Genomic DNA, 27,270 nt, shown 5'->3' on the forward strand with positions numbered 1-27,270 from the left:
TTCATCACAGTCCATCCATTGCAACTGGACTGATGAAAGGTACACCTGTAGGCTACATTGTATTTGGGAAAAGCAGAAGGTATATATGTATTTATTTATTTATTATTAAACAAAACAATCCCTGTCAGTTCCATGCAGTTTTCAACAGCTATCAAGAAGAGAGGTCATGTCATGGATTTTTGTGAATGTTTCTTCTTCTACATATGCATAAGTTTAGTCATCTAGTTCATATGATATTCAGCTTTATTGTCAATGCACAAATTAAATACCAGTAGTCTAAAACAAAATGCCGTTTTACCCAGTGGTGCAAATAACTGACATGTCCAAAAGGGCCTTCATGAAATGCGTTGCTAGACTGTTCATACACATTTTAGCGGGCCAAGTTGAAGAGCTACTGTCCATTATTATTGTTTGTGCAAATAATATGCTGATTCATGTTCCCTTGCATTTTGCAACTATGAGGTCCATGGTTAGTCTGGCTTTCGCCAGACCAAGCTCAATCTTTTAAGAAATCGAAAAGGAATCGCCGGCATATCAGGCTGAGTTCACCCAGCCTAGTCCATGGTAGGCGCCCGATAGAAATATTGTTTAATTTTGCGATTGAGATATCCACGCACTGGCGCCCCCACCTGCGACGTGTTCGCCCCCGGTTTCAGAGCTATTCTAAATGCAAAAATGCATAGAGGGAGTTATGACAAAACCGTGACTGTTAACAAACTATAGGCTATATAAGGTAGGCCCTATGCTAGGCCTATTACACAACATAAATTGTCACTAGGCTATGCTGGCGACCCAAATAAAATCTCCTTTGGGAACCAATGGCTTACAGTATCAAGCGGACTTAAGCTGCCACCTTAATAGTTTTGCATATCAGTAGTAATACATTTCACGCAGCTGTGTGAATCACGGAAAGCGACACTTCTAAATGGAACCCAACCCACTGTACAGTAGCTCAAGCTCTGTGGCTAAAGCAGCCATAATGAAAGCGTTATCATTGTTTGTCGTGATTTGCACCCCCACGGTAAAAAATGAAAATGCAATATCATTCTGCTTTAATTGCCCCTATTTTCAGTTAAGATGTTCAGAACTGCACCAAATTTTATGTGTATGATTGACCTGGCATTCTCTGGGGGTATGCCAAGTTTCGTAGAATTTCATCCAAGGGGGGGGTCTAAAAAAATGTAGGTTATGTGTACATTTAGTGACTGTACACTCATTGTGCTATTTAATTTGTGCATTGACAATAAAGCTGAATATCATATGAACTAGATGACTAAACTTATGCATATGTAGAAGAAGAAACATTCAAAAAAATCCATGACATGACCTCTCTTCTTGATAGCTGTTGAAAACTGCATGGAACTGACAGGGATTGTTTTGTTTAATAATAAATAAATAAATACATATATACCTTCTGCTTTTCCCAAATACAATATAGCCTACAGGTGTACCTTTCATCAGTCCAGTTGCAATGGATGGACTGTGATGAACTGCCCTATTTGTGATTGTTTAGATATTTTAAAGGTTTTATAACAATGCTACAATTTTTTTGCCAAGTGCTACAAATCTATTCACCTTTGCAGCGCCAGTAGGCTACTTTGTGTGCGGCCCGCAAACACACATTCCAAACAAGCATACACAAAAGTTTCAAGAGTAGGGGATGGAGTAGAAGATGGAGAAGATGGAATATGATTTATTTTCGCGGAATGGATGTACAGGACTGAGCGGCGGTCATATTTTGTACCGCTATGCGGTACATCTAGTTTGTTTATGAATGTGATACAAACATACAAATAACGCTTTGTTTTTCAGACTTTTGATTTCATGGCCAGCTTCGCTGTGTAGCGGTCAATAACAACTTTTATAAAAACCAAAGAAAACTAGTGAAAATCCAGATAAAGATAACATAAATAACAGTGACAAATACTTGAGACAAAATATGTATTTCCCAGGTCTTTATTTATGGTTTTCAGAATAGGCCAACAGGTTTATGAAGGTTATGTTGGGCATACACTTCTGGAAGCTGACGCAAGTAAAAGCTAGAGACTTTACCTGACAGTTAACAAAGCGAGCACCCCAGCGAGGCTGGGACCCATCTGAACAGGCTCTCCCTCACACACACACACACATCTGAACAGGCTCTCTCTCTCTCTCACACACACACACACACACACACATACACATCTGAACAGGCTCTCTCTCTCACACACACACACACACACACACACACACACACACACACACACATCTGAACAGGCTCTCTCTCTCTCACACACACACACACACACACAGACATCTGAGCAGGCTCTTAGGCACCAAACTAAATGACACATGTTTGCGGCTCTACTTTTCTTTTCATGCAGAAAAAAACAACGTATTTAAAAACGGCACAGAAGGTTTTATCTCGCAGGCCGTAGATGAAAGGGCTGAGGCAGCGGGGGAAGATGATGACGCCCACAAACAGCACGTACTGCACCTGATATACGACCGCCGGCCGCAGCCTGCTCGTAGCCAGGGCCCGCCGCAGCACGCCGAACAGGGTGGACGCCAGGCACAGCGCCAGCTGGACCATGTGGAGGAGGATCGTCCTGTGAGCTTTACTCGCCGATGTCCTGTCAGACGTTGCTGACCTGGCCGTCACTAAAATGGCAACATATGTGTAGACTGTTACAAGACTCACAGATGTAAATATAATGCCAGTGAACGTCTGGCTGATGCTGAATGAGATCTCCATTTGGACATGTCCGTAGTCTAAACAGAACATCTGCTTGTTGGGAGAGAGAATCTCAAACATCATGCTGGCGGTCAGCTCCACACTCCAAATGAGCACGCCCAGTAGCCACACAGCAATGATGGCCGCAGTGGTGCGTCTCCTGTTAGCGATCTCGGCGTGACGCAGGGGGAAGCAGACGGCCACGTAGCGCTCCAGGGACATGAGGGCCAGGAACAGTGGCGAGATGGCGTTGATGACCCTCTGGACCAGGTAGTACAGAGCACAGCCAGAACTGGCCAGGTATAACCTGGCCAAGGCCAGCAGGTAGGACATGATGCTTGAAGACAGCTGGAGAGAGTCCGACAAAAGCAACTGACCAAACAGCATGTAGCGTGGGGTCTCACAGAAGAGCTCTTTAGACCTCAGCGTGACCAGCATGACTATATTGACATACAGGAAGAGGAAGCAGGGGGTCATAGACAGAAAAGCTTTCACAGCAAGTCCAGTATTGAGGGGAGAGGAGAAGTTAGCAGATTCTGGATCTGTTGTGTTCTGCATAATCTTTAAAATTGTCTACAGTTCCTAACCAAAAACAAACTGTCTTCACAAATTATTGAATCACTGATGCTTAAAAGAAATCAGATATCTCAAGAAAACAGTGACAGTAAAATTACTGATGTACAATACAATATTTTGATCCTTGACAAAATGTGCATAAAAGTTGATGTTTTCAAAGATTTTCAAAGTACAGGCACACAAATACAAAAGTTGACAACGCAAAAACTTTTTTCTCTGTATGTTTGACACTAACAAACACCTGAATTGCTACTTCAATAGCTTCATATGAAAAACCTTTGACTAGTTAACGAGGAAACAGCAATTATATGTGATGTATCATATATCATTCATCATATATGAATAAGTCAGTTTGGATAATGTATTGTTAACAATAATGCAATGGCCAATGAAGATCTCCCCTCTGTGTGTGAGCGTGTTGTGTGTTGCTGTCACTATTTCTCCTGCTTATATCTGAAGGAGCTGATGACTGTATGTCACCATCTGCGTAATATTGCATCATAGAGACTTCCAGTGTGTTTCTTTGTGTGCGTTTACTGTTGTCAAGTACAGTACAGGCCTTCTAGCCTGGAAGCAGAGTGGATGTGTGTGTGCAGAGTTGTATAAAGTATCCGAAACACCCACTTGAGTAAAAGTACAGATATTTGATCAGAAAAAGACTTACGTCAAAGTAAAAGTAATCTATAAGCATACCACTTAAGTAAAAGTCTTAAAGTATCTATTATTTACAGTACTTAATTATGACAAGTAGGTGGTAGCCAGGTGGGGTGACATCCGTCCCTTCACTATGCTTTTAATGAAAAACAAAGCAGTCAGAACTTTGGATAGGCTATTAAGTTCATACAGCACCTGAAAACTTGGTGCCTACACTTCATACACAATGTCTTCGAAGCATGAACAAAGGTATAGCTGCCATTCATTTTTCACAGCTGCTTCCTTGAATAGGCCTATAATGAAGTTTATCCAATATGTTTAGAAAGGCAGCTACATCACACTCCATAAACACGCCTAAACAAATTATGCTATTAATGAAAAGCAAGCAGTTAGAATTTCAATTTAATTCAGCTCTTTACAACAGTCTGTGGGCCGTAGGCCGTGGTGTGCTATGTCTTAACTATATTTTCTAGGCCTTAACTCTGTCACCTTGGTGTGCTATGTATTAGCTATATTTGCTAGGCCTTAACTCTGTCACCTTGGTGTGCTGTGTCTTAGCTATATTTTCTAGGCCTTAACTCTGTCACCTTGGTGTGCTGTGTCTTAGCTATATTTTCTAGGCCTTAACTCTGTCACCTTGGTGTGCTATGTCTTAACTATATTTTCTAGGCCTTAACTCTGTCACCTTGGTGTGCTGTGTCTTAGCTATATTTGCTAGGCCTTAACTCTGTCACTATGTCTTAATTCATTGCTGTGTCCTGTGGTGACATCAGGTCAGAACATCTTAGGGTTGCAAATATCTGACCTGCTGAATGGAGACGGTGCCTTTGGTTTTCATTTGCACGTTATTTTAACCTATTTTCCACTTAATGCTGCTAATGACAACGTAGTGGAGTAAAAGTACATTTAATTTGAAAATATACTAAAAGTAGGAAGACATAAAAACTCAAGTAAAGTACAGATACTCCCCATTCATACTTAAGTACTGTACTTAAGTGTTTCTACTTAGTTACTTTACATCTCTGCCTGGAAGCCAGCCCGAATTTAACCCCGCCCACAACATTTGAGGGAAATTCAGTCTGGACGTGCTCCATTGACAAGCCATTTATGTGGCTACCATGGCTGCAATACAATATATTGACAGTGCAATAACTTTTAAAAAACGAATATGAAACAACGATTAAGGCATCTGTTGGGAAGAAGGATGCGGTGGCTGTTCTAACTACAGGATTCCGGATATTTCATTGCTCAGGGGTGCGTTTCCCAAAAGCATAGTTGCGAAGTTTCACTAAGTTGGACAGTTGCAATTTCCCATTGCCAACCAAGTTGTTAACAGGTTAGCAACTATGCTTTTGGGCAACGCACCCTGATTGGTTAGGTCTATCCAATTGTGTGCAGAGGCATTTCTTCCCCTGTATGGGTTTGGAACACGCCCCATAATCACGTCCCAATGCTCCGATTCCAGAATTCCCCATAATCACGTCCCAATGCTCCGATTCCAGAATCAAATTCTGAATTTCTAGAATCCTATTTTTTTCTCATTTGTTTGTTTATTGGTATGTTATTTTAAAGGTACACTATGCATGTTTAGGTATTTGTGGCGACTGTAGTGCTCCGTCTAGAGTTGTGATATATTTATACCTTTAAAATACCTTAACCTTTACCTTTAAACAGTTTTGAAAAGGTTGTGACTTGCTTTGAAACTAAACACATATCACAAATATCTGCAATAATCTTTCATTTGTCTTACTAATTTAAATTTGCTGTTTTCTGGAGCCTGGGCTGTCCACAGAGATCGTGTTTTTTTTTACAGTGTATTCAGGACACAGGCAGCTGCGTGTCTTATCATGTAGCTCACCAAATCCAATGGATATGGTGAGCTACATGATAAGACACGCAAAGTGCCTATAGGCCGAGTTAAAAATGTAGTGTATTGTTATATATGATTTATAGTTGTGAATGGGAGCCACCCTTGGCCATATGGTGTACTGCAGATCTGCTGCCTGTAGTCCCGCGTCGCTTCCTGATCAGCAGTGTTGTGTGTAACACGTTACAAAGAACTTACTGTTACGTACGTTACGTTACTTACTTTTAAAGGAACCGTATGTAAGAAATTCAATTCAATTCATCATAAAATGGCCCTGATTTGTCACTAGGCATTAGGAAATCATGCTAATTCCAAATACTTATATCACTGACAACAGTAGTCTGGCCAGGATATCGTCATTTAAAAAAGTGAAGTTGCAGCCCTCAACTGATGTTGATGTTTACATATTTGTGTTTTAGCCTGATCCGCCACCCTCCACCTACCTAGTAATCACAAAGTCAGTAGTGTTTCGGCATCTGGGTTGCCAGCTCTGCTCTAGTTACCACATCTGCAGCGTACACCGCTCTACAGTATTTTGAAAGTGATTGTAGTACCAGTTTTGGCCAAAATCCTACATACGGTTCCTTTAAGTACGTTCCCAGGGACAGATTTGACAGCGACGCTGCTTTCTCAGCTGCGCGCTTGCGCAATAGGCACGAGCTCCACACGGCAGCCTACGTGACAGAGGCTGGTAGCATGAAGTGCAATCATAGCTCCACACGGTACGTGACAGAGGCTGGTGGCAATGAAGAGCAATCATAGCAAGCGAGATGCAGCCAACGCTAACTTCTGAGGGATGGAGGTATTCACATCACTTCGAACTCGTTGAAACTAAGGGGAGGAATGTGAGTGTTAGTTGTAGCCTACACTGTGCCCTGATTTTGTCCACTGCCGTTAACTCAACTGCCAGCCTATTGATACGATTTGCACTCGCTTTGCACCACATTTCGGAGGAGCGCCTGTTTAATGAAAGAGTAAAATAAGCCCTCACATATTTTGTGTTCACCTATATACCCAAGATGTATCGAGGCTATGTTATTTGATATTGTTTCATAGGGCTTTTAGTGGTGGTGTTGAAGCCTATAAGCCCAGTGTTTTCTTGTCAAGTGCTCTGTTTGAGGCATTTTTTATAAAGAGCACAAAAGAAACACCTGTTATGTCCTCCATAGTAGAACTTTATGTAGGCCTCCACATTTAGGAACAGATATTGGGTTCTGCCCAAAGTCGAGCAACATAAAAGTAACGTAAAAGTAACGAGTAACGTAAAAAGTTACTTTCCATAGAGGGTAACTAAGTAAAGTAACGGGTTACTTTTTTGAGAAGTAACGAGTAACGCGCAAACACTACTTTTTAAAAGTAACTTCCCCAACACTGCTGATCAGTGAAGCTGTATGCTTTTAAGTATAAGTAAGTATATATACTCTTTTGATCCTGTGAGGGAAATTGATCTGGTAGGTTCAGTGTACAAAGCACTCCACCCAGTATGTCAGTTTATTAAAAGTAAATTGATGTTTGAAGTTGATAACTTAGATGTATCCCATGTGTTATATTATTTCCCATGCAGTGTAACGATCGCGCAGACGCCTGCATTGAATGAACGCTCATACCACCACTTTATTGTATGGCTCCATGTTTAATGACATCGATAGCAGAAACGTTTGTTTTCTTTTTTTGTCGGTCCTCGGTATCTTGATCAACTGCGCAGCAAATTTAACTTGACCCTAGCCAGATGAATTTCGCTCCGCCTAGCTCCACTCATCCATCTGGAACCGATCCATTGAAGTGTTGCTTCAGAAGGCTGGGCCTAATCAAAAAATGCTTGCATATGATTGAATAAGCCACTTGTCCGTCATCTATTGACGTGCTACTTCAACCACTCACATCGAAGCCAACCCGTGACGCTAATAACAGTGTCACAGTCGCTTCTACGCTATGTCACATCTATGAAACTCCCGCCCTGCGTCCTGATTGGCTGAACCATAAAGTCGGTTGCAGAAATCACTCTCAATGGAAGAGGTCCCAGATGGATGTGAGTGAAGCTAGGCGGAGCTATAGTGGAACAAAATTCATCTGGCTAGGGTCAGGTTACAGCAAATTATCAGACGAAGCACCGGGCCTACTTTCACTCCACGACTCCGCGGACCAGCAGTCTCCACGTTGCGGACCCACATCAAAACAAAACTATTTCCTGATTGGTTGAGAAATCCTATTTTCTGATTGGCCGATAGGTTAGTAACTGAACAGCAGCTCTCTGAGCTGAATGAGCGCACAGACAGCAACGTTGTGTGACACGTTTGTAAAATTTCTGTGCGGGCAAGTTAATAATTTCTCGGAGTGAGAAATGCCATGTGTGGCGTGTGAGCGTGTGAAGTCATTGAAATGCGTGTGTCTCACGCTCAATGCGTGAGACTTGAGAGGTCTGGTCGGCGGGACAGGGCGTCGGCGTTGGAATGGCGAGCTCCGGCTCTATATCCACTTTGAAGTCATAAGACTGTAGCTCCCAGGCTTGTGCACAATTCAGAATTGAATTGAGAATGACTCCTAAATTCCAATTAAATTCTTGAATTTGAATTGAATTTGAATTAAGGTCAAAAACAGGATGTAGAATTACAATTCGAATTTGAATTAAAGGAAGTAGAATTGAAATTCAATGAAATTCGAAGAAATTCATATACATAATTTATTGGTAGTGTTAAACTATGAAGCCTCACAGTATATGCCAGATATGATAGCATTAAGCACACAACTTGTAACTTAAAACAGTAACAAATTATATTTCCACACTGTAAAACATAATAGTTTTACTTACTTAAAATGTTCTAGTAAGTAGAATTCAGGTTTTGTCTTTTGTTGAGATTACTTAAAAAATGAGTGTTACTTCATTTTAAGGTAGAAAAGTGAACAATCAAGTAAACTATACTTGAATTGCTGAAGTTTGTACTACACTGTAAAATTAGTTTATAATCTTACTTAACCTGTTAGTTTTGAAAAGCATGCAAACTGTTTGTCCTTGCAATTCCCATTCTAGATTTGTCTGTAATGTCAAGTTGTGCAAACAAATGCTCACTTAGTGTAGTGCACTTACAGTACACATAATTGCTATTTCAACTAACTTGGTCAATACAATTAATTACAATTAAGTAAAGTATACTCTATGTTTATTAAACACAACAGGTGTATTGAATTTGTGCTAACTAATGTCACAGTTCAGCTAACTGATATGACAAAAATGCATTTCCAGAATTACAGACCCGGCCTACATATTGTTAAACTTTAACAATATGTAGGCCGGGTCATTAATCATTAATGTGATCCCTTAATGTGATCCCTTTAACAGTTAAAGGGATCACATTAATCTTTACTGAAATTCAATCTTAAGTTACAATAACAAAGTGACAGCGACACTAAAGGCTATATATAGTGTTGTTGTGTAATTGATATGTGATTTATATTGATACATCACCCCATCAATGACTATCCAAAACAGACCAAACCTGTGAGTAGAACAAGTTATAGACAGACACTGATCTGTATCTGGAAACCATACAAACAGGTACCCTGTCTCTGCTAAGTTACTGAAGCTATCTCTGCTAAGTTACTAAGGCTAAATGAGCTTGACTAGGATTTTTATGGGTGCTCTCCTTGCAACTTATGTTGCTACTGGAAGGGTGTTAGTGGCTGTCCATTACATGCACTCTCCTCTCTGGTCAGGATATTAATATCAACCCCAATGCCTTCACAACATCATGGATACACTGAACTGCAGAAATCAGGCCAAGTCCTGACTCACTGTGGACATCAAAGATTGAGGTTTCCCTGACCCGCTGGACTAACCCAGGTGTGTGCCACATATTAGTAGTACATAGTGAGGTCTCAACTTCGTTGTGCAGTACTTTCAGAGGGTAGTACCAAAAATACAAATGTAACATGTTGCTGCTGTTCTACCCACAGCATTAGAGCGTTTTGGATAGTCATCTACTTGATGGTGCGATGCATCCACATAAATTACACACCAACAATATATATAACCGTTAGTGTCACTGTCACTTTATTGTTATTTAAGATTGAATTTCAGTAAGGATTAATATGTGATATCTTTACAAATATGTGGGCCAGGGAGGTGGCATTCTGGAAATGCACTGTGGGAAATGTAACATCAGTTAGCACACCTTGTGTTTAATACACAATATACTTTACTTGTGATGACCAAGTTAGGTTAAATAGGAATTCTCCTTAGTGTAAGTGTACTAGACAAAGTAAGCATTTGTTTGCACAACTTGGAATTCCTATTCCAGATTAGTCTGTAATTTCAAGGCAATTGGTTTTTAAACTAAGGTTAACTAACAGGTTAAGTAAGGTAACTAACTAACTAACTTCACAGTGTAGCAAAACTTAAAGGGGTGGTTCAGGATTTTGGACATAGGACCTCATTTCCAAGTAAGCAAGTTTTCAACACGTTTCATCCAGTCCTTCTAATTGCAGAGTTCGCAGGTGCTAGGCTAGCGCATGTCAACGGTATGTGCTAGCCTGCCACTAAAGACAGTCTTACCCAATTTAATTTAATGCAATTTACTTTTACGATTAAATAAAATTAATTTATCCCTCTCACCCATAGTTTTCTATTTATTTACAAATGTACATAGGCCTACTGTAATTACATTTATACATAGTTATTCTACTGATCTTTATACTATTCATCCTGCACATAGACTTATTCTTACTACTCTTATAATGTTGTTTCTGCACTACAATGACACTGTTTCCACACTGCACATAGCTGTATGTTATGTACATATCTGTTATATATTTGTCATATTGAATATCCATATTTATTCTGTTTTATTATATTCTGTTAATACACTGCATATATCTATATTATTATTTCTACTATTATAATGTTACTACTACATACATTATTCTACTTATTGTATGATAACTGCTAATACACTGCACATATTTATATTTAATTCATATTACTCTAAACCACCTTCTGTAAATCAACTGTATACTACAGTCTACATTGCACTATATTTCTTGACCTGTCTCTGTATATTTCATCACCTTTCTATACTTTGCATCACATTGTATGCATACTGTAGCTACATGAATCACAGCTAAGATCCTTGGTTGCTATGAAGGCCAGTCGTTCTAAATGGATGGTTGCTATGGCCAAAGGCCAGTTATCTCTGCCGTTGTCAAGCGGGCATATTCTAACTTTATCTTATTTTAAACATCTCTATTTTACTTAGCCTATTTCCATACAGTGACTCCTATTAAGAAGTGGCCACTTCATTCGCGCTTACCGTGATTCACGCAGCAACATTATTAAACTAGAGAATGTAATTCCAGGGAATTACGAGTGCATGAAAATGGCTGCTGAATGAAATATTGTTGAATATTGTCTAAAATATAATCTAACTAAAAAGATGGAGGTCAGATAGAGAAAAAAGCTGTTGAGTAGTTTTTTTATAGCGAATTATTGTATTGAGGACTTATTTTGAAGTTGAAGTTGAGGACAGAGGAAACAGTTGGCGGGAGTTGTAGTTGATGACGACTGACATTTGGAATGGCTGAACAGTTAAATAGTTGGATAGTGAAAATTGTTAGGTTATTTAATAGGGAATTATTGTAGTGAGTACTGTTATTTTGAAACAGTTGTGGGCAGAGGAAACAGTTGACGGGAGTCATAGTTGATGACAACTGACAGTTTGAAAGGCTGAACAGTTAAATAGTTGGATAGTTAAAATGGTTACATTTTTTAATATAGAATTATTGTAGTGATGACTATTATTTTGAAACAGTTGTGGGCAGAGGAAACAGTTGAAAGAAGTCAGAGTTGACAACTGACTGTTGCTAGAGTAGTTATGGTGGTTGCTATGCTGGTTGCTAGGTTAATGATGTTGGTTGCTAGGTTTTAACTGTGAATATGGTTGGAATTATTGTAGTTAGGAGTTTTATTTTGACAGTTGTGGGCAGAGGAAACAGTTGACGGGAGTCAAAGTTGATGACAACTGACTGTTGTTAGAGTAGTAGAGTAGTATGGTGGTTGCTATGCTGGTTGACAGACTAGAAGTTGAATGAATGTTGATATTCAAATAGTTTAATGGCTGTGTATAGGTAGATATTTGACGATAACTGAAAGTTGGAATGGCTCTAATGTTTGCTAGCAGTTATGCTAAGATTTTTAACTATGCTAACCATGCTACTTAGCTAATGTTTTATAGCAGTGCTAGCAATGCTAACATGCTAACCATGCTACTTAGCTAACTTAACTAACGTTTTGCAGTTTTGCTAAACATGCTAACTATGTTAGCCATGCTAACTATGTAATTAGCATGCTAACAAAGCTAACTATGCTAACCATGTTACTTAGCTAACTAAGCTAATCATTTTTAGCAGTTTTCGATAATTTCAGAGTTTCATGAACTGGTTTATTGTCACAAAGCACACAATGCAGCATATAACACAGCGGGCCGTGTCAGGCCCAGAACCGAAAAGAGGCAGAACTTTCTTGAACAGTAGCCTATATTCCCCAGGGGTCCTGCCCCCCTCTCACCAGGCTGCCAACCATGAGCGTGCCTGGGGTTATGCATAGCACGGGCACTCCCTGATTGACAGCCGGTCGCTACAATACCTTGGAGAATATAAAAGGAATTGGAAGTAAAATCAAGTCATTTTCATCTTTTTACCATGTTGCCAGGGATGGGCAGTATTTCTTATACATGTATTTAAAATTGTATTTCAAATACAAAATACTATTTTGTAATTGAAACACTTGAAGCGAAAACTATCATTAACTTGTTAAGAAAATTGAAATAGTCTGGCGAGGTGGGGCCACAGGTTGGCACATTCCCGGGATGGACCTGCTGCGTCTTCATCCATTGTTTCGTCCATGGTTTCGTCTCTAATCTAAATCTGACCATGGAGTTGATTGCTGAAGGTGATTGCTGATAGGCTGTCCCAATCAGTGGCGCCTGCACAATCCAATCACGTTTGAGAGGGAAACAACAAATGAAGGGTTTCCGAGATTTTTCTTTTTTCCTTTTTTTTTAGAAGTAGTAACGGGTACTCACGGTTATGGATAGAAATGTAGTGGAGTAAAGAGTACAATATTTGCCTCTCAAATGTACTTGAGTAAAGTCCTGAGTACTCCCCAAAAATGATACTCGAGTAAAGTACAGATCCCTCAAAATTGTACTCAAGTACCGTACTCAAGTAAATGTACTCCATTACTGTCCGGCTCTGGCCATTTTAGTTTCAATGGTTTCATGCTCTCATGTCTGTCCCGTTTTGTCCACAATTGAAGTGAATCCATATCCTGCTTCAAATATTCGGGGTCGTAGCCTATTTGCATTTAGGCTGCCACTAAAATGATGACTAACATGAACTGTCACATATAGCCTAGGCCTACATTGTCTATGTCCATGGCAATGACTGACATACAAATAAAGTCTATCAAAATAAAGGTCCAATATTATATCTGATAAAGTAGAATTTAATTTTTTTTACCACAAGCTCCACGACCCACCCAGAACGGTTCCGCGACTCACTTTTGGGTCCCGACCCACTAGTTAAGAAACACATAGAGCACCTTTAAATGTACTAATATGAAAATGTATTTATTAGGATAAAATAGCAACAAACTTTATTAAACTACTGGCCTGTTCCATTTCTCTGTCATGATAGCATTGTGTATCTGCCTGTCAAGAGGTTGTACCTGTATACTATAGCCTGTGCTGGACTGTGGATGGACATATCACTGTCACCTTATTCATCATATTTTGGTTCTTTTTCTTCATATTCACTTCTAGCCTGTGTAGCCTAAACCATGCTCTTCCTTACTTGAAACACCTTTGTTGAAATGCAAGAAATTGAAGACTGAAACTAGGGAGTAGTCTAGTGGGTGTTTGGGAATGAACGCTCAGATTCTCACATTTATTTCATGTAGACTTTTTGTGGTCTTAAAGGCACACTGTGCAGGTTTTTTAGCTTAATATGCAAGTTTTTTAGCTTAATTTACCTTCATTTAACAGCTTCAGAGTCATGGGAATGGTTATATTACTTTTTTCGGGTTGAATGGTGGCCGTCTTGCTTCCCTCTAGCGCCTGTGAGCGGAAAAACCACGCTTGCAACTGTGGGCCGGCGGGCCGACGGTCTCAGTGTCAGGAAGTATACCGAGTGTAACGAATTGCTTTACTGCATTCAAATACACATACACGCCAGGCACCGGCTAGAAAAAGGTAGCGATGGAGTTTCTTAGACATTCGTCATGACAGAGCCAGCGAAAAAGAAGCAAAAACCGAGAAAATAGTAAGGAAATTGCCAATACTGCATAGTTTACCTTTAATGCAACATTTTACAAAGCACTAACAGGGCCACCAAGGACTCTGAACGAGTCAACAGAAAAACCTATTTAGCAAGCAGAAATGTCCCAGGCCGGTGTTTAGGATGCATCGTAGACAAGCATCTTCAAGTTCCATGTATATCTTCCTCAGCAAACCATCACATAAACAAACATTAGCGTTGTGGCTAACTAACTCCTGGTCAGAAAATAATGTGATGACAATCGAAAGAGACAAGTACAGTGCTGTTATCAATTGGCTCGGTGTGGTGCTCGGTGCTCGGCCCACCATGAGCTCTTTGAACCTCTCCAATCTGGCTTCAGAACCCACCATAGCACTGAGACCGCCCTCATTAAAACCACTATATAACCATTATATAACCATTCCCATGACTCTGAAGCTGTTAAATGAAGGTAAATTAAGCTAAAAGTAAGGTATGGTAAGGTGCTCTGTGTGAATGAGTGTCATGGTGGTAGTGCAATGGTGATAGTGGTCATGGTGATGGTGCAAATGAGTAAGTCAACCGTGCAACAATGCAGAAATAAAGTAAAGTCTATATATCTATATATTTAACTATTTAAGAAAATGTATAAGTGTGGCCACAGTTCGGCTGTGGCATGGGGGGGGGGGGGTTATGCATATGTGCTGATGTGCTAATATAGCACGCAAACAGTGAGGCATAAAGACAGTGGTACAAGTGGCTAGTGGACAGACAGTACCAAACATGGAGGTATAATATAAGATATATAAGATAATGGTTATCTTTTACATCGTCTGCCAAGGGAACTCAACACCCGGATCATCCAGCTCCTGCCATCGCTGTTCGGCTACTGGGGGAACACACACACGCAGACTCTTGAAACCCCCGGAACTCCTGGATCTCCCGTACCATCCCGGAACCCCTGAAACCCCCATAACCCCCAACCCTTAAATAAACTTTCGAACGTGACGCTTTTGTGGTCCTCGTCCTGTTTGGTGTCTGACAGTACGATCTGACCAAACATGGACCCAGCGCACGGCCGAACCAGCATGGAAACCGACGAACCAGAACCACCCACCGCCATGCAACGCCTGGAAGAGACAGAGAGAGAGGTAAACCGCAACACTGCTGACATTGCCTCCCTACTTCAAGCCGGCTACCAACAGCGTCAGCAGTTCCAGCAGCAACAGCAACAGCTTCAGCAACAGCAACAGCAACAACAACTTGCAATGATCATTCAACTTCTCACCAACCTTTCTCCTCTGCCTGCTCCCACCGGCCCAGCCCCAGCCAGCCTGCTCACCGGCCCAGCTCCCTAGTCTCCTGCCCAGTTCACTGCCGCCGCGGCTGCCGGAGCCCCAGAACCCAGGATCGGCAATCCAGAGCGGTTCAGTGGCGACCCAACCCAGGTACGGGCGTTCCTGACGAGCTGCCGTGTCCAGTTTACCCTGCAACCCAGGACCTTTGCCACTGAAGGGGCGAGGGTCGGTTACGTGATCACTCACCTGACGGGCCGAGCTCGACTCTGGGGAACGGCGGAGTTCGAGCGCCAGACCCCAGCATGTGCGACCTTCAACCTATTCGCAGAGGAGATGCTCAAGGTATTCGATTTGGAATCCACAACAGCCGAGGCATCTCGGACCCTGATGAGTATTCGCCAAGGCAGAAGGACTGTTGCGGATTACTCCATCGACTTTCGAACTGTGGCAAGTCGGAGCTCCTGGAACATGGAAGCATTGGTGGATGCCTTCCTCCACAGCCTGGCGGACTACATAAAGGACGAGCTGGTTTCCCATGATCAACCCCCCACTCTTGATGAAGCCATTGCTCTGGCTGTCCGCATCGACCGCAGGATCCTGGCCCGCCGTCGTGAGAGAGGGCGCCAGAGTCCATCCACCAGCACACGGAGCGTCCCAACTGCCCTTCTGTCCTCACCTGCCACACCATCTAGCCAGCCGGACCAGTCTGAACCGATGGAGATCGGCCGCGCCTCCCTAACCCCTGCAGAGCGCCAGCGACGCATCACCTCCAACTTGTGCCTGTACTGTGGTGGTGATGGTCATCGAGTCGCCACCTGTCCAGTAAAAGCCGGAGCTCACCAGATGTAGGAGGAATCCGGATGAGCTCAATGAACATTCAGCCCTCCATCAGCCGTAAACCCCTCATCCAAGTCTGTCTTCACCTGTCTGATTCCACCCACACCCTGGCAGCCCTGGTGGACTCTGGCGCAGAAGCAAACATTATTGATACAAGACTTGCTCGTCAGCTGGGCTTGGAAAGCCAACGCTTGTCCACTCCTGTTCCAGCCCGGACCCTGGACGGTCACGTAATTGGCACAGTTACCAGCATCACAGCCGCCATCTCAATGATGGTGTCAGGAAACCACCGAGAGACCATCCGCTTCCACCTGCTCAGCTCTCCAGGCCAACCCCTAATCCTGGGCTACCCTTGGCTCCGTCTCCACAATCCTCACCTCGATTGGGCCTCCGGAACTGTGAAAGAGTGGGGAAATGCCTGCCACCTGACCTGTTTGCGTGCTGCCACGCTGCCCCCCGGCTCAGTACCCCCCAGCACTGCCCCCGACATTTCTAATGTCTCTGAATGTTACCATGGCCTCCGAGAGGTGTTCAACAAGACCAAAGCCACATCTCTGCCCCCACACCGTCCGTACGACTGTGCCATTGATCTCCTCCCTGGGACTGCTCCACCCAAAGGTCACCTCTACTCACTATCCCCTCCTGAAAGAAAAGCTATCTTCGCCCCTGCATTAATTATCGAGGTCTGAATGATGTCACAGTGAAGAACCAGTACCCTCTGCCTTTACTCACCTCTGCTTTTGAGTTGCTCCAGGGATCCACTATTTTCACCAAACTGGACCTTAGAAATGCTTACCACCTAGTGCGAGTAAGGGAGGGTGACGAGTGGAAGACTGCATTCAACACCCACACCGGCCATTACGAGTACCTGGTAATGCCATTCATCCTCACCAACGCCCCAGTGGTATTCCAGGCTCTGGTGAATGATGTGCTGCGGGACATGCTGAATAAATTCGTCTTCGTGTACCTGGACGACATCTTAATTTTCTCCAGAACTCTGTCCGAACACACCCGTCATGTCCAGCTGGTTCTTCGACGGCTCCTGGAGAACTCTCTATGTCAAAGCGGAGAAATGCGAGTTCCATGCTCAGACTGTGTCATTACTGGGATACATCGTCGCTGAAGGCAATATCCAGATGGACCCCGCAAAGGTCTCGGCAGTTACCTCCTGGCCAGTTCCGGGGAATAGGAAGAAGTTGCAGCAATTCCTCGGTTTTGCCAATTTCTACCGGAAATTCATCCGGAACTACAGCTCCGTCGCCGCTCCCCTCACAGCTCTGACCAGCATCAAACACCCCTTTTTCTGGACCCCAGAGGCCAACACAGCCTTTCATACCCTCAAGGCCCGGTTCACCACTGCCCCCATCCTCCAGATGCCGGATTCAGACCGGCAGTTCGTTGTCGAGATGGATGCCTCAGACGGAGTCAGGGCCATAATCTCACAACGGGCAGAGGAGGACAACAAGTTTTCTCTCGCCGGCTTTCACCTGCAGAGCGCAATTATGATGTTGGAAACCGTGAGCTGTTGGCTGTCAAGCTTGCCCTGGAGGAGTGGCGTCACTGGTCCCACGTCTCCTTGGACTTTGTAACTGACCTCCCACCATCAGGTGGGATGACGGTCATTCTCACTGTGGTTGACCGGTTCAGCAAGATGCACACTTCATTCCCCTCCCTAAACTGCCATCTGCCAGAGAGACTGCCCAGGCTGTTCTTGATCATGTCTTCCGTCTACACGGGCTGCCCAGGGATGTTGTCTCTGACCGAGGCCCGCAATTCACCTCTACATTCTGGAAGGAGTTCTGCCGTCTTCTAGGGGCCACAGTGAGTCTCACCTCTGGGTTCCACCCCCAGTCCAATGGTCAGTCCGAGCGGGCAAACCAGGAGCTGGAGAAGGCGCTGCGGTGCATGGTTTCTCGCAAACCCCAGGCTTGGGCGCAACAACTGATGTGGATAGAGTATGCTCACAACTCCCTCACCTGCTCTGCCACTGGTATGTCACCTTTCCAGTGTGTGTATGGCTACCAGCCCCCCCTGTTCCCCAGCCAGGAAGGAGATCTGTCCTGCCCGTCTGCCCTCGCAAGACCGTTGCCGTCGTACCTGGTCACAAGCTCGTGCCACGCTACTCAAGTCAGCTGTCAGCTATGCCACTGGGGCTAACCGCCGATGATCGCCAGCACCCGCCTACCGTGTTGGCCTTAAGGTGTGGCTGTCAGCCAAGGATCTCCCACTGCGCGTAAGCACCTCGATTCCTCGGCCCGTTCCCAATCCAGAGGGTCATCAGCCCAACTGCAGTCCGGCTCCAGTTGCCAACATCCATGAGGGTGCACCCTACTTTCCATGTTTCGAAGGTCAAGCCGACGCATGAAAGCCCGCTGGTCCCTGTGGCGCTTCCTCCTCCTCCTCCTCGCCTCGTTGACGGTGGGCTGGTGTACACCGTTCGACGCCTGCTTCGGTCCAGACGGCGAGGTAGGGGCCTCCAGTATCTCGTCGACTGGGAGGGCTATGGACCTGAGGAGAGAACCTGGGTGCCAGCCAGTCGGATTGTGGACCGGACACTCGTCGCCGACTTCCACCGTCTGCATCCTGATCAACCTGCAATCCGTAGGGGCCGCCCCAGAGGGGTCCCTAACCGTCCTGCCCGCCCGGCTTCCTGTCCAGTGCCTGACCTTGACCCTGTCTCGGTACCTGTCCCGTCTTCTGTCTACGACCCTCCAGCTCCCTCCGAGGATGAGGATGTTCACTCGGACCGCTCGGAGGAGTTCTAGCTCTCCACCGGCTCCCCTCCGCCCTCCCGACGTGGTGTCACTCTTGGGGACTTCTGGGGCCGTCCCTTAGGGGGGGGGGGGTTCTGTCATGAGCTCTCTCTCTGCCTGGTAACACACGCTGATTGAAGTCTGATGACCTCCACCTTTTCCTGCTCTGCTCTGCTCTGCCTCACCCTCGTTAACCTACCAGCTGCACTGCATTCATCACTCATCATGCCCTGTATATAAAGCCTTGCTTTTCAGTCCACACTTGTCAGATCGTCTACAACCAGCACCAGTTACCTGCCTGTTTTGGAAAACGCCTCTGACTCTTTGCCTGTGATCCCGGACCCGCTCGACTACTTCTGTGTTCTCCAGCCCCGGTAATCTTGACCTGCCTTCCGTCCCTCTTCTACGAATACCGCCTAGTCCTTGACTGTACTGCTGCTTCGTTTCAATTGCTGTTGTGTGTGTGTGTGTGTTTCCCCCCAGGACTTCCCGGATCATCCAGCTCCTGCCATCGCTGTTCGGCTACTGGGGGAACACACACACGCAGACTCTTGAAACCCCCGGAACTCCTGGATCTCCCGTACCCCCCCGGAACCCCTGAAACCCCCATAACCCCCAACCCTTAAATAAACTTTCGAACGTGACTCTTTTGTGGTCCTCGTCCTGTTTGGTGTCTGACAGTGGAGGTGCATTAGGGCCTATGGCATGGGTACTGACGAGGCACAATTCATTCTGAATTATGTACACTGGTTTAGAGTGACATATATATATATATATATATATATATATATATATATTGCCATCCAATGTCTTTTTCAGGGAAAACCTTGAATATTTCAATAAAACAATGCCAAAATTAATTCTGCACATTTAAACAGTCCTTAGAGGAAGAGTCCAGGTGCTAAAATGGCCTTTCTAAAACAGATAGTTTGGTCCTTGATTGATTCGCTGAATTGTGTTCGATGCCGTTGTAGAATCCAGCACAAACATACAGCTTGACTGTTCTATATTACTCAGCTTGTACGTCGTGCCTAACAACGTCCCTCAGCTGTAAAATCAGTGTAACCTGCAGCAGGGGCGTCGCTAGCTATTTAAAACATTCTGGGCTAGAGCCCAGAACTTAGAGACCTTTTTATCCGGGGGTTCGGGGGTTTCTCCCCTGAGAGATTTTGAAAATCGGGCTGATGAACATGCAATTTTAACCTACTTTGAGAATGAAAAGGAAGGCCAATTGTAATGACTCACGTCACGGCATTCTGAATATTTTGATGTTTAAAGACCGTGTAAGGAGAACGTCTCTTCTGCCAAAGTGCACCACATACAACACCCAAAATATGACATTAAAATAGCCTGTAGAATAAACATCGTCATGCACCTCTGTCAAGTGCACAGGTGTGAGCGTTCGTCTCGGGATAAACATTTGGACGTCATCACCTTCAATTAATGGGCTATGGGTGCCTTGAAAGCAATGCATTTGGGTTGTGTAGGCGATCACAAACTTTTTCCCAAAGAAAAAGTTCCATTCTGTCAAAATCAAGCCCAACATGCATTGCTTGGAAGCCCCCTCAAACGAGGTCAGGTTTACCATATTTACTGCGCATGTGATTCAATAGTAAATCACAATATATTGAAACTGAGCTGATCGAAATGTCCTCCTGGGTTGCGGGAGATGATGACACACTGTGAGTTTCCACTTCTTGTCCCTGCTCTGCCCTTTTTTTCTCTAAAGAAACTTCTAATATCCATTTGTCCTTCTGTACACTTATTTCGCTAAGGCTAGTTAGTCTAAGCACGAAACAGCAATGCGTAATAGCGTAGAGGAGAATTGAAATTGCAACATTTTGCAACAAATGATTCTAAACTGCCCAGATCACGTCAAATTTTCTTGCGCTGCTGTTAATGCACACAATGGACACAAACACAAAAGTCTCTTCTACGGGGCTATTTATTTCATTCACGATTAGAGTTTTTGTTGTTGTTGACTGCCCATAGATCCGGGGCTATAGCCCCGAATGCCCAGGTCTAACGACGCCACTGACCTGCAGTCTCTCAGGGCTTATTGCTAAAGTCTGCAGTTCAGATCTGTCAAATTGGGTGCATCATGGAATTATAAACATAATTAAGAAGACCCCACACTGTTGAGCAGCTGAAATCCTATATCGGGCAGGAATGGGACAACATTTCATTTTAACATGTCACTAGTCTCTTCAGTTCCTAAACATTTACAGAATGTTGTTAAATGAAGAGGTAAAGCAACACAACAGTGGTAAAAATGCCCCTGTCACAACTTTTTTGAGACATGTTGCTGGTATTAACTTAAAAACATATTTTTTTCCAAAAACAATAAAAATGCCTGTCCTTCAACAGTTGGATATGTTGTCTTTGAACTATTCCCATTTGACATGATTTGTAGATCATTGCTATAGATCGTTTGTAGATCACTATTGCCATTTTACAAAGCGTCCCAACTTTTTCAGAATTGGGTTTGCATATGATGAAAACAATGATTGAGCCATGACATATGTTTTAAAAGTTACACTTAGTGTTAAATAAGTGTGACACAAAAACAGAGACATATTTTTAGATTTTCTTATGTCTTCCAGGGAGAAGAACTCTCTCGAATCTGACTCACTCAAATAATGTGTGCATGCATAATTACTTTATGTATTACACTCCAGTCCAAAAGGTGGCGGTAGTGTGTATTCATAGCTGGTGCGTCTTAACAGAAGAAATAAAAACAACCAACATGGCGTATTACAGGAAATTGTTTACTGCAAGCTTAAGGTAAAATATGTCTGTATAAAACGTTTATCAAGGCTAGCTTTTACATGAGTGGAATGATAAATAGACGGAGTCATGTAAATATGAATCTAGATTGACGTTTTACTAGACTATGCTTACATTCTGTCTACTTCTTTGTCCTTCCTGAGTGATATCAGTCAGTCGTGACGTGCTGGTGTTGTGTGCCTTGTGGACCCTTCTGGTTTCTCCACCTACTGGTTTCCTTAGCGTGCATGCGCTGCAGCAGTTGTCAGACATTTACAAACAAGTTGTTTTTAGGCGGTTTGAAGTCGCTTTTCATACGCCATGAGCGCTCGGCTACATTACAGCCACTCGGACAAAAGACATGTAAAAACAATATATGTTTTGAAAACTAGCATTAAACTGGATTCGATCCCGCAAAAGCAACACACGCATGACTCTCTCCAGCCTGATTCCCTACTCTTTGAGCCAGCTACTGTAATCTGTTATGCGATACAATTAACTATTGTAGATCAATTAATAACGTAGGCAACACCCAGGTAACATTTTGTCCAGGCTATCTGAAAGTGGTTGCCCTTCATCTAAAACAACTGGTTACGGCCGTCAGTGCACTGTGCACAGTATCCTACTCTTTGTGGTCGATCAAATAAAAATAAAAGATGTATTTGGTAATGACGTTATTGTTGGTCTAGTAGGCCTAAATTCTTAGAAATTAAATGGTACGACAGAAGAAACGATCAACATTTTAGCGCACCAGACCGCGATGTCAAGGGTTGAATGAAGGGAGTTTGCAAAAATTAGCATATTTTTCAAGTCAATAAACATTCTTACGAATGTCTTTGTCAGAGACCATTTGACTTTTCAAAACCATAGGCCTGCTCAGACAAGGAGTTATAAGATAAAGGCAATATCATTTGTGTCACCTAATGCAAGACAAAATGTTGCTTGCGTGGTTAATTAATAGGTGATTTGATGACGGTTTTTAGCTAATTGGAGTGGCTCAAAGGGATAATGCGCTGAATAGGTCGGTCTGGTTCATAGGTGTGTGTATTTATTGCAGGTTCGAATCCATTTTAATGCTATAAAGTGTGCAAAATTATAGCCTTTATTTTACATGTATTTTGTACGAGTGGTTGTAGTGTAATGATCATGTGATAGATGTGAAATGCGACTTCAAATCCGTCTAAAACAACTTGTTTGTGAATGTTTGACAACTCCTGCAGCTGTGGCGAGCACGCGCAAGGAAACCAGTAGGTGGGAAAAACCAGAAGGCACACAACACTGGCACCTAGCTTTGAGACATGTCAAACATCTGCTGGTTGTTAAATGTATTCTTAAATGTATACTCCGTGTAATCTAGATGCGCATCCACCTGGTGTGTGTACGGTCGTGGCCTGGTGACAGCTTCACTGGCCCGGGAAAGACTTTCAAAGCTCTCCTCGGCTATGAAGAAAAACTGGATTTCTCTGAGTGTGGCAGGTGCCATTTGTGCAGTCCCTATCGCTCAGGTATGGCGGATTGTTCAGATTAAAGGAGACATAGCCAGCTGTTTTACCTTCATTAACTTAATGTTTTTAAAGTCAGCTGTGCAAGACTGAAATAAGCCGGAGGTCAAACAAATTTAGCAGAATCTTTCACACAAGCATACGTCACAGATTACTTGCAAACAATATCAGAGTTTTGATTGATTTGACCATCAGTTAACTTCGACATTTTACTTTGGATAGTAATATTTCATAGAGTGATTAATGTCAAAACATTGAGACTAGAGTAACATTAGGCACCTCCGATATGTTTAGTGTTCTAAAAATGTCAAATAGCTCAGTTATCAAAGCCAAGGTCAGGAGCCAGAAGTGAACACACATGGACGGCTATATAAACTGTCCTTTCATTATACAAATAAATATGAAAAAATACTTGTATAACCCTTGAGCCAGCTCTTTCTGATGTGATCTCAATGGCGATGCAGCATTTGTTTGCACCTCCAACAGCATGGCATACCTGGTTAGCGTCCAAAAAATGCCTGTATGTTTGTGTGAAAGAGTGTTGTTCTCATTGCCTGTTTGCAGGTGGATGTATCACATGAGGCCCTGATTAAAAGAGCATCGTCTCTTGTCACAGACAGTGCCAACACCTACCTTTCTCAGACCACATTAGCACTTGTAGATTCGCTCACACAATATGCCAAGGTAAGGAACCACATCACTGTAAGTTTCCCTCAAAGTACCGTACCCTATCTCGGATTACTGTTTTTTGTCTGTAGTAATATGCTGAAAATACTATGTATGAGCTCAAATAAATAAATATATATAATCGCCTGTGTGGTGAAGCTGTGATGTCACTAAAAGTAAAAGTTTACCTGTCGTCCACATGAATACCTGTGGTGCTGCTTAGGCCGTCCGCATGCTCGTGGCCCTCCACAGACGCTACGAGGCGTCGGCCACCAGACTGACCCCTGCCGACGAGGAGGCCGTGTGGCAGATCCTCGTCCAGCAGCGTGAGGAGGTAGGTCATCCCTCAGCACCCGCAATCAAAGGGTCAAAGGGTACGCCGTCACATCAACGACCCTCAGCACCCGCTATCAAAGCATACGCCGTCACAACAACAACCAGAAATAATGATCATAATAATGATATAATAATCACTATAACATCTCACAACAACATTTGAGTAGATAATCATTATTCTCCTCATCATCATCATCATCCTGATGATTTCCTGAATTGTTACAGAAACAAGAAGATGGAACTAGACACTCCCTCTGGGATATATAGACCCTTTTTAGTAGATTTAGCGTTCAGCTTTTTAGAGTTCAGCTCTTCATTGTCTGTCTCTGTAGGTGAGCATTCGCAAGGAGCATTGTAAACGCTTCGAGTCCAACTGGATGACGGCCATAAACCTGTCTGAGCTGGCAGCTGAGGCGGCGTACAACGCAGGTGAGTCATTTAGCAGGTGCGTTAGCGGCACATACTTTAGTACGGGTCAAGCACCAGCTGATCTTTTAACAGGCGCAGATTTAACTCTGCGCACATCCCCTACTGAATCGGAGTCAGATCCACCACAGAATTCAAATTAATCTTCAAATAAATTTTGATGGACCATAAACTGTGTTGATCTGTAGTTCAGATCAGAACACCCTGTGGAAATGGAAAAGCCTACAATTTGCCAACAAAACAACAAGTTTATTTCTAAACCGCATTTCATACACAGGGCTAAGTTAATGTGTTAAAGCAAAGAATGATCGTACATGAAAGCATACAAAGGTGTGGAAAAGTAAAGTACATAGAATAGAATAATTTAAAAAAAAACATAAGACACAAAATAGAATAATTAAAAACAACATAAGACACAAAATAGAATAATTAAAAACAACATTAAAGACACAAAATAGAATCATTAAAATGTGAAAATGTGTCCGTGTCCTCCCCCCACAGGAGCAGACCAGGCGTCGGTGGCGGCCCGCTCTAGTCTGGACCTTGCCCAGTCTCAGGTGGAGCACGTGCGCCAGGTCTCGCTGCAGGCAGAGAAAGACCTGGGTGAGGCCAAGGCGTTGGAGAGTCTGAGGGTCGAGCCCTCTGCAGTCCCGTCCGCGGCCGACGAGGACGAAGAGATCCCAGAGGCCTACCTCAGAGAGGACTGAGAGACACTTTCATGGCCAGTTTTCCACATGTGGACTAGTCCCAGGCTAGAAGCGCACTTCAATGAAAATCTCCACTAATAAAAGATTTTAGTCTAGGACTAGTCCAAATCTCCACCAATACTCCTAATCCATGGGCTGAAGGCTGGCGGAAAGACAGATCTGGGGTCCAGGAGGAACCTGAGCCTTTGGTTCTTCATATGCTCTGGTGAGGGTGGGGGGAGGTGTCGGCTTGGTAAGGGCTCCTAATTGACTCCAGGAGTGTAACTCCAGAAACTACAATCACAACAACAGAAAAGCTAAATAAATGAAAGCTTTCTGTAAAGTTTTCAAATCAGGACTTGAATATAACATGATAACATGATGGGCCCCACGGATCCAGGCCAGAAGCTTTGGTTAAATGTTCTGTTGAATTCCATAGCTGCACAGTAGATTGGACAATCTTACATCCTGATGACATCAGAACATTTTTGCTTGATAGTTTGTCATTTTTCTTTGGTGAATCGTGCAATCTTTGCAGACTTTTGATGTTGTGTAACTGAATGTCGCTGTTTTGTCTTGTCACCAAGGAAACGTTGCGTGATGCGGACGACCATGGGGGGTAAAGGGATCAACACTTTAAGGTGTTTTTCTGAACAGCACTGAACCAAGTAAACTTGATTCAACTAGATTCCTGCAAATCATGTGTGCCTTGCCTCACACATTTGTAAAATTGAACATTGTCAATAAAAGTCATTGAAAAGTTGCAGAAGGTCTTGGAACTAGCAAGGTATAGGTATACCAAGGTGTAGGAATACCAAGGTCAATAACTTATCTATCTATACCAAGATGTAGGGATACCAGTGCCTTTATTCACTGTCCAGTTCATAGTCAACACAACGCATGCGCCCAACTTGTGTCTTGGTCCCTGTGGCTGGTCAACACAACGCACGCTGGTCATTGTGACAACACAGCACATGCTGGTCACTGTGGCAACACAGCGCATGTTGGTCACTGTGGCTGGTCAACACAACGCATTCGCCCAACTTGACTAGTTCATACTCGCACTGTCGTAAAATCACCAAATCGTATTACAAACATATCTAACTGCAGAAAGGTTAAACGTGTAAACATATCTAACTGCAGAAAGGTTAAACATGTAAACATATAACTGCAGAAAGGTTAAACGTGTAAACATATCTAACTGCAGAAAGGTTAAACGTGTAAACATATCTAACTGCAGAAAGGTTAAACAGGTAACTATATAACTGCAGAAAGGTTAAACATGTAAACATATAACTGCAGAAAGGTTAAACAGGTAAGTATATAACTGCAGAAAGGTTAAACGTGTAAACATATCTAACTGCAGAAAGGTTAAACGTGTAAACATATCTAACTGCAGAAAGGTTAAACGTGTAAACATATCTAACTGCAGAAAGGTTAAACAGGTAAGTATATAACTGCAGAAAGGTTAAACGTGTAAACATATCTAACTGCAGAAAGGTTAAACGTGTAAACATATCTAACTGCAGAAAGGTTAAACGTGTAAACATATCTAACTGCAGAAAGGTTAAACAGGTAACTATATAACTGCAGAAAGGCATGTAACTATATAACTGCAGAAAGGTTAAACAGGTAAGTATATAACTGCAGAAAGGTTTGGGGCAGCCGTGGCCCACTGGTTAGCACTCCGTACCTGTAACCGGAGGGTTTCCGTGGCCCACTGGTTAGCACTCCGTACCTGTAACCGGAGGGTTTCCGTGGCCCACTGGTTAGCACTCCGTACCTGTAACCGGAGGGTTGCCGTGGCCCACTGGTTAGCACTCCGTACCTGTAACCGGAGGGTTTCCGGTTCGAGCCCCGACCAGTAGGCACGGTTGAAGTGCCCTTGAGCAAGGCACCTAACCCCT

The 27,270-nt window shown here is 43.3% G+C and overlaps 2 protein-coding genes across 2 annotated transcripts; one reads left to right on the top strand and one right to left on the bottom strand.

Moving 5' to 3' along the window:
* Positions 1 to 2,320: 2,320 nt before the first annotated feature.
* Positions 2,321 to 3,271, bottom strand: LOC121708929 (odorant receptor 131-2-like). The gene has a single exon (XM_042091892.1). The coding sequence runs from the start codon at positions 3,269 to 3,271 to the stop codon at positions 2,321 to 2,323; it is 951 nt and encodes a 316-aa protein (XP_041947826.1).
* Positions 3,272 to 21,683: 18,412 nt separating this feature from the next.
* diablob (diablo, IAP-binding mitochondrial protein b) lies at positions 21,684 to 26,126 on the top strand. Its single transcript, XM_042093664.1, has 6 exons — positions 21,684 to 21,765; positions 23,105 to 23,252; positions 23,814 to 23,933; positions 24,139 to 24,249; positions 24,584 to 24,680; positions 25,179 to 26,126. The coding sequence occupies exons 1-6, from the start codon at positions 21,728 to 21,730 to the stop codon at positions 25,382 to 25,384; spliced, it is 720 nt and encodes a 239-aa protein (XP_041949598.1). The 5' UTR covers positions 21,684 to 21,727; the 3' UTR covers positions 25,385 to 26,126.
* The last annotated feature ends 1,144 nt before the right edge of the window (positions 26,127 to 27,270 follow it).

This window comes from Alosa sapidissima, chromosome 5 (genome assembly GCF_018492685.1).
Source record: "Alosa sapidissima isolate fAloSap1 chromosome 5, fAloSap1.pri, whole genome shotgun sequence".
Lineage (NCBI taxonomy): Eukaryota > Metazoa > Chordata > Actinopteri > Clupeiformes > Clupeidae > Alosa > Alosa sapidissima.